The 7,437-nt window shown below is 51.3% G+C and overlaps 1 protein-coding gene across 2 annotated transcripts; it reads right to left on the bottom strand.

Moving 5' to 3' along the window:
* Window positions 1–1,299: 1,299 nt before the first annotated feature.
* On the bottom strand, window positions 1,300–7,181 carry Sod3 (superoxide dismutase 3). Of its 2 annotated transcripts, XM_021211223.2 has the most exons (3): window positions 6,917–7,181; window positions 3,327–3,330; window positions 1,300–2,862 (listed from the first exon to the last, which is right to left on the bottom strand). In XM_021211223.2, the coding sequence occupies exon 3, from the start codon at window positions 2,850–2,852 to the stop codon at window positions 2,094–2,096; it is 759 nt and encodes a 252-aa protein (XP_021066882.1). In that variant the 5' UTR covers window positions 2,853–2,862; window positions 3,327–3,330; window positions 6,917–7,181; the 3' UTR covers window positions 1,300–2,093. The 2 variants fall into 2 exon arrangements, with proteins under 2 accessions (XP_021066882.1, XP_029400820.1); XM_029544960.1 differs by lacking the exon at window positions 3,327–3,330 and having other exon boundaries at window positions 1,300–2,868; window positions 6,921–7,180.
* Window positions 7,182–7,437: the final 256 nt, after the last annotated feature.

Genomic DNA, 7,437 nt, shown 5'->3' with positions numbered 1-7,437 from the left:
GCGGTGGTGGTTCATACCGTTAATCCCAGCACTCGGGAGGCAGAGGCAGGCGGATCTTTGAGTTTGACGCCAGCCTGGTCTACAGAGCAAGTTCTAACACAGCCAGGGCTACCCAGAGAAATATGGTCTCTCTGTGGCAAGCTCTCCTTTGTTGAATCCCCTCTAGTTGCATGATGCTCACTAACTTACAAGGTGTCCAGAGCCACTGTTAGGGGTAGTCAGACTCTTTGTCTGACATTATTAGCTGTAGCTATTATTAGACTAATTGGATTTGTATTAAATATGCCCTTTCTGCTGAGCAGCTCTCACTAACAACACCCAATTTAGGTAACTACTCTACATAGGTTCTGTGAGTTGTTTGGAAGCACGTGGCAGAGCTGGGGTTCAATCAGGTCCTCCTGTGTGAGCCCACACCGTCAACGAGTGTACTGTAGTCAGTCCTTTGCTCTTACAGAGACCTACAATATCGTCTTGCTATTTTCCTGGTGTGTCTTATCTCTGGGCCCTGGGAATAGTGGCTAACACCATGAATGGACAGAATAAATACGGATTGGGTCTGCTAGGACATTCAGGGACCCACCCACCCAAGAAGAACAGAAGGCAAGTGATGAGAAGCATCTGCTGATCCCAAGCCTCGAGTTCCCCTGGTTCTGATTGGCCATCACATGGCAATAAAGGAGTGGATCTGGCTGTCGATGGACTTCATTCCTCTTCATTGTGGGTCGTCCCCCCCCATGTCATCGACATCTCGTTAGCACAACTTCTAACTATGGAGACAGGGCATATGCAGCGCAGAGGAAGGGTTTCTCCGATTGTGGTTCAGTTTGTCTGACATCCTAGATCTGGGAGAAGTAGAGGCTGCCTCGAAGGACCAGCCTGGGAAGCCCGGGGAGGTACTATCTCAGGTACTCAGACTGGGTGTATAAAGGTATAAGACGTGCAGTTGCTGTTCTGGAGATATCTGGGGAACGGCATGCCTGGGTACCTCAACACTTACCTCATTCTCACCAAGCTAGGGACTCACTGCACAGCAGATGGGTTTTATTCTCCCATCTTTGAGTTCTTCGGCTCCCGGTTGTGTCGGTGTCCTTTTGTAAGGAAGCCACACACATGCACATTTAAGCGTCCTTGTTAATGTCCTCAGTCCTCTGAAAGGGCATAGCAATTAATGATAGAACCTTCTATCATTAGAGGAGGAGACCTGCAACTTCTCAGGGATATTTTGGGGGAGGAAAAAAACAACAACAACAAACCTAAGCTGCAAAGTCTCAAAAAAAAAAAGTACACAAGGCCAGTGCATTGTGTTGTGAATTGCTATGTTTTTAATGAGCAACATCAAGGTTCCCAAATACTCTCTCTAAGGAGCGTCTCTCCCTGGGGTGCAGGCACCATATGGGAAACAGATGAAAACAGAACCTGCCCCCCTCCCCCAGGAGATGATCAGGAACATGGCACTTGGGGGTGGGGGCGAGGGTGTCAGAGTGGTCCCAGGGCGCCTTGGAGGAACAAAGGGAAGAAAAAAAAAAGAGGTCTCTAGGGAAGAGAGGAGTCTCGGGTGCTATGGGGACAGGAAGAAAACAAAAGGGGGCAAGAAGAAATGGGGTGGGCGATATTTCAGTATACCCCAAGGGAGTACTCTCAAAGGTGCGAACTGGGAAGTCCTCAGAGTAGGAGAGTGTCTGAGCACATGCGATCTCTGGGGAGAAAGAGGGAGTTCTCTGAGAGCAGACTCAAAGACTAGGGGCTTGTGGGATTGTCTTGGGACACAAAGGGGCTCGGGGTGGATCTAGAGCATGAAGGATCTGGGTCTGTGGAATTGCAAAGAGCGTGAAAGGATTTCTGGGTTACCTAAGGTGTCCTGGACACAGGAACGGTGTCCGGGGCACGGGGGGGGGGGGCATCTGGAGCGCGCGGAGGTTTGTGAAGGCATCTGGGGTGCATGGAAGCTTGTGGGGCGCGCTGAGGCGACTGAGGTGTCTGGGAGGCCTCTGTCTAGGACGCCCGGAAGTCTCTGGGGGGTGACTAGAGGCGTCTGGGGGCGCCTGGAGACATCTATGCGTGCAGCGGCTGGGCTCGGAGACCCTGAGTGAGGCTTAAGCGGTCTTGCATTCGCTCTCCCGCCGCCGCTTCTTGCGCTCCTTTGTCTGGCTCTCCCAGGCGGCGGAGCTGCTGGTGCCTACCACGCAGCAGGCGAGCCGGCGACCTGCGTTGCCGTTCTGCAGGCTGGCCTGATTGCCACCTTTACCCAGGTCGTCCTCGCCGGCGTGGACCACCACAGCGCGGCCCAAGATCGAGTGCGGTCCGGCCAGCGACGCGGTCAGGCCGACGCGATGCCTCCAGAGCTGGCCGTTGCGCACCGCGAAGTTGCCGAAGTCGCCCGGGTGCTGCGGGTGCGGCACCTCCAGCGGGTTGTAGTGCGGCCCGGTGGAATCGCAGCCCTGGCTCAGGTCCCCGAACTCATGCACGTGGATGGCGCGGTTGGAGGCGTTCTGCTCGACTGGGAAGCCCTCCAGATTGAAGTAGGCCTCAAGCCTGGAGCCGGGCCCCAGCTGCCGGAAGAGGACCAAGCCAGTGATCTGCGGCTGATCTGGTGGCAGCGTGGCTGATGGCTGTACCCTGCAGATTGCATGCATCTCAGCGGCATCTGCCTCCCGTCGTCGTCGTCCTAGCTCCATCCAGATCTCCAGCACTTTGGCATGCGTGTCGCCTATCTTCTCAACCAGGTTAAGCCTGTCTATCTTCTCAACCGGGTCAAGCATGTCTGCTAAGTCAACGCTGGACTCCCCCGGATCTGACGTGGTCCAAGTGACAGAGGCCGCCAGTAGCAAGCCATAGAACAAGGAGGCCAACATGGCTGAGGTTCTGCACCTGTGGAATGCCCCCATAAACCGTGGGAGGAAAACAAGTCTTAGCCATTTGAAATGTCCAGTCTCGGGGAGTTCATTCTCACATCCCAAACCCACAGTCCCTAAGGGATTGCCTGGGTCTTCTCATTTGGGGCGGGAAGGGGGTGGGGGTGGGGTGCGCGGAGAAAGGACACAAATACGTCTTGAGGCACCAGGCACAATGTTGGGTCCTGTGGTTACAGAAGTGCCAAAAGCCTGCGTTAAAAAATTCTGCATGTTGAATAGCTGGAAGAGGTCTTAGGGCTGTGTGTGTGTGTGTGTGTGTGTGTGTGTGTGTGTGTGTGTGTGTGTATGTAATATGGGGGATCTCACTGCCTTTCTCGATCCCTAACTCTTCTCCCTGCCTGATCTCCTCCCAGGCTGTACCTTCTGGCAGACAGACATGAGCCTTACTGTTCCTGCTGCCATCTTGGAGTTTGCCTCTCTCTCTGAGTCCTCTTCCTGAAGTGTAGGCACCCTGTTCCCCACCATTCAGCCTACTTGGAGCTTGTGGTGGTCGCAATTCAGTTTTCTTCATGGTTCCTTCCTTGAGTACCTGTAATAGTTTCCTAACTGGTCTTCAGCCTGTGTCTGTCTCTGAGTCTGTGTTTCTGTCTGTCCCTTTGCGGTCCTGTCCAGCTTCTAGGTCCACACCAGGCCCAGGGGACGTAGTTACTGAGTAAAGGTAACAGTGAAGACAGACAGGTCCTCAAACTGTCCTAACACAATTCTCAGGTTGAAGTTTGAGCCTTGTCCCGGGGACACTGGGGGTAGAGGGTAGTGTACAGATTTAAAACACTACATCCTCTTCATAAACGTGTAAAATTACATATCAGTTTCACAAAATTTAAGTTCTAATCTAACATAAGAAAGGACAGGGACTGGGTTTGGAGACCGAGGAGACAGGAGAAAGGCAATGGGTACAATCTAGGGACAGAGAAAGACAGCCTTAAGACTAGTTAGTGGGGCATGGCAGGGAGACAAAGCAGAAACCATGAAAATTATTACTCAGTGGGGTTGGCAGAGAAGGGCATGGGTGTGGTAGCAGCGGCAGGAAGGAGAAAGAGGGACCCAGTTGCCAAACAACAAGGTGCCCCAAAGAGAATGTGTGGGTGCTTGTGGGTACCAGGCCTGAGAGGAAGTGGGCTAGGATGTGTGCAGTGGTGGGGACGTCTGGAAGCTCAGGTCTGGCATTGAGAGAGGCCAGGAGATTGACTTAGTGTGAAGTGCGCATTTGTGTGTGTGTGTGTGTGTGTGTGTGTGTATGTCTGTGTGTGTGTGTCTGTGTCTGTGTCTGTGTCTGTGTGTATGTCTGTGTAGGAGCCCAAGATTAACATCAGACATCTTCTTCAGTTGCCCTCCACCATATGTATGGAGACAGAGTCTCTCACTGAGCCTGAGGCTCGTTCTTGTCCAGCTACTAGTCTAGCTAGCCGGATGGGAGTTTCCTCTCTCCTCCTCCAGGGCACTGAGATTACGGGTGGACCACCATTCCCATCCAGCTTCTATCATGCTTTCTGGGGATCCAAACCCCCCCCCATTTTTGCTTTACCCACTGGGCCATCTTTTCAGCCTGGATTCTAGTTTTTAAAACCAAGATGATTCTAATTCAGAAGAGCTTAACTGGATTTTGCTTTTTTTTTTTTTAAGTTTAGATATCCTGGTGCCCAATTCAAAGACAACGGAAAGGTACAGAATCCAACCTCAGTTACAACACAGCTGACTCATTTGATATGTGGGTGATCGATTCCAGGATGCCTCATGGATTCCAAAATCCATGGATGCCCAAGTCCCTTACATAAGATTGCAAGATGTGTGCACAGAAACAGCTCAGATGGTCCTGCGCTCTTTAAAACATGCCTGGATGGCTTACTGCAGTTACCAGGGCAAATGCTGCATAAACAGTCATTGCGAGGATAAAGGTCTGTATTATATGTTCCGTGCAGATGTAGGGTGGGGTTTTTTTGTCTGTTTGAGTTTTGTAATTTCTGTCTGAGGTTGTCCGCAATGCATAACCAAAGGACATGGAGGGTGACTCTACTGTGACCTCACAGGGCTGCAGTCCACAGCCTTGGCTCCTTACCTGTAAAAGAAGACCAGTTCTGCTCTCGGGGGCCATGATGAGGGTCAAGGCAGATATTTATAAATGAGATACTTTCACATTTTAAAGGCTGCCCTAAGGGATTAATGATGCCTCCAAGGGGCTGGTTGAAGGTCACCTGGGCTTTCAGAGTCCTTCCGCAACCCCTGAATAGGTGCCATTTAAAATGAATGGAGTGTGAGTTCTTTCCGAAGCTGTTATGGAGGGACAATTTAGTATGGTGATTATAAGAATGGATTCGGGAACTCGGCCCCATGAATCTAAAACTTGACTACCACTTATGCTCTGAGGTTATCTGCCATTGCTGGTTCTGTGCTCAGCAGCAATCGTGCTGAGCTGCAAGCTGTAGATGGGCCAGCTTCCTCTCTGAGCCTGGTTCTCAGTTGCAAGTAGGTGCAAGCATACCTACCTCTGGGGAGTTTGCTACCAGGCCTCAAAGAGAGAACAGAAGTACCAACACCTGTTGAATATTTGGGACATGCGCTGTTAAAAGGCTTTTTGGCATATATATATATATATATATATATATATATATATATATATGTGTGTGTGTGTGTGTGTGTGTGTAGGTGTGTATGTTTGTGTGTGTACATCTCTCTGTAGATGGATTCGTGTGTGCGTGTGTGTGTGTGTGTGTGTGTGTGTGTGTGTGTGTGTAGATCACTGATTCAGCTAGATCGCTAGGCCAGCAAGCCCTCCAATCTCCATGGCTGTGCCTGGCTTTTACATGGATTCTGCATATCAGACTTAGATCCTCACCCTTGCCTGGCAAGCGCTTTACTGACAGAGCCATCTCCCCAGTCCCGAGGTTTGGATCCCGGTAAGCACCCTACGAGGTGGGTGCTTACCTGAATACAAGTGGGCAGAGAGCAGGGAACACAGGAGTGTTCACAGTAGTGTAACACCGTCTTTCCCATGGTGGTTACATATTCACCGAAGAGCTAAGGACGGGATTTAGAAATGAGTGATTGTCTCTCAGGCCCAGCTTCTCAGCCTGTTTCTCAGAAAAGGCGGCACAGTGCTGCCAGAGAGAAGCTGTTGATGGAGCTGTGAGGACCACCAGCTTGGGGATTCTGTGAAGGCTGAGGAAGGAGGGGGTACCCAGAAAAGGCTTGAGATGAACAAAGATGTTAGGTCTCAGGGGACACTGAGAAAGGAAAACCTACAGATCCCTCCCCTTTAATGTGGCCTAGTGTGGCCCTGCGGTTAGAGCTTAGGGGGAGAGGGTGAAGTACAGGAGGAGCCTTTTGCACCTGCCCACCCCCCCCACCCCCGCTCTCTCACTCACAGGGACTCTGACCCTCTCCTGAGGCAGCTGTCACTCAGGAATGTTCTGTGCTCAGGCTTCGCTTCAGGAATTCTTCCTGCAGAGCCTTGAGCAAAATATAACTGGAGTGTGTTTGTGGACTTTTCGAAAAATGAATACTTAAAAAATATATATTCTCTTGAAAAACAAAATGAAACAAAAACAAGCAACTTTCTTCACCTCCAGGTAAACCTAGACTCCTTGTTTGAGTGTCTCCCTTCCTCAGGCGTTTTCTTCCTCAGCTGTTCCTTACAAGATGCCTTTGCTGTAAGCCAGGGCTGACAGAACCCAAGTGACCCCCTCAGAGTACCAGCTCATTCTCCTAACTCCAACCCAAGCCAACCCAAGCTGTCCACAGACAGCCTTCCATACATGACATTTATAGCATGAAAGACCTCCTGGACCAGCCACTGCCACCCAAAGCAGAAAGCTTTGTCCCACCACCCTCTTTCCCATCTTCCCATGACTCTACTCCCCACTCTAGGAAAGCCAGGCCTGCCACTATTGGGGTTTCTCTCCCACGAACACGACTGAACCTTTTCTAACCAGTGCCAGCTGCCCAACCCAGTTTCCAGAACTAACAAGCACACTCCTAAAAGAATGAAATGAACCTCAGTTTGTCACGCACCTGTTCTCCCAAGAGCGCTTTCTCTCTGTTGAAGTACAGGCCAGCACCCAGCTAGAGGCCCGAGGAAGAGCCTGAGTTTGCTTCCTCAGAGCTGTCCAGCTGGCTGTTTTGTGAGTGAGCGAACAGCAGGGAGGCCAGCCCCGGGGAGTGGTCAGCAAATGGGAGGAAGGTCATTGGGCTGGCCAAGAGAAGCAAAGCCAGTTTGGCTGTCCCTTGTGGTAAAATGGCTGCTTCCTCCTCTTCCTCCTCCTCTTCCTCCTCCTCCTTTTCCTTCTCTTCCTCCTCTGTCTCCTTCTCCCCTTCTTATTCCTTCCTCCTCCTCTTTTTCTTCCTCCTCCTCTTCCTCCCACTCTTTCTCCTTTTCTCCCTCCTCCCCCACTTCTTCTTCTCCTTGTCCCCACCTCCCAGTCCCTTTCCCACTGCTGGTTCCGCTTGCCAAGTATGCCTTTCGTGACTTCCCTGGCTCGTGCAGACGCAGTCAGTGACCTTCAGAACGCAGCAGGGGAGCAGAAATGAG

Source organism: Mus pahari, chromosome 13, assembly GCF_900095145.1.
Source record: "Mus pahari chromosome 13, PAHARI_EIJ_v1.1, whole genome shotgun sequence".
Taxonomy (NCBI): Eukaryota; Metazoa; Chordata; class Mammalia; order Rodentia; family Muridae; genus Mus; species Mus pahari.
Note: the sequence above shows the minus strand (reverse complement) of the source record. Positions and strands in the feature narration are given on the sequence as shown.

Coding starts and splice junctions, on each gene's coding strand:
- Sod3 (XM_021211223.2), bottom strand. CDS start 2,852: ATGTTGGCCTCCTTGTTCTATGGCTTGCTACTGGCGGCCTCTGTCACT.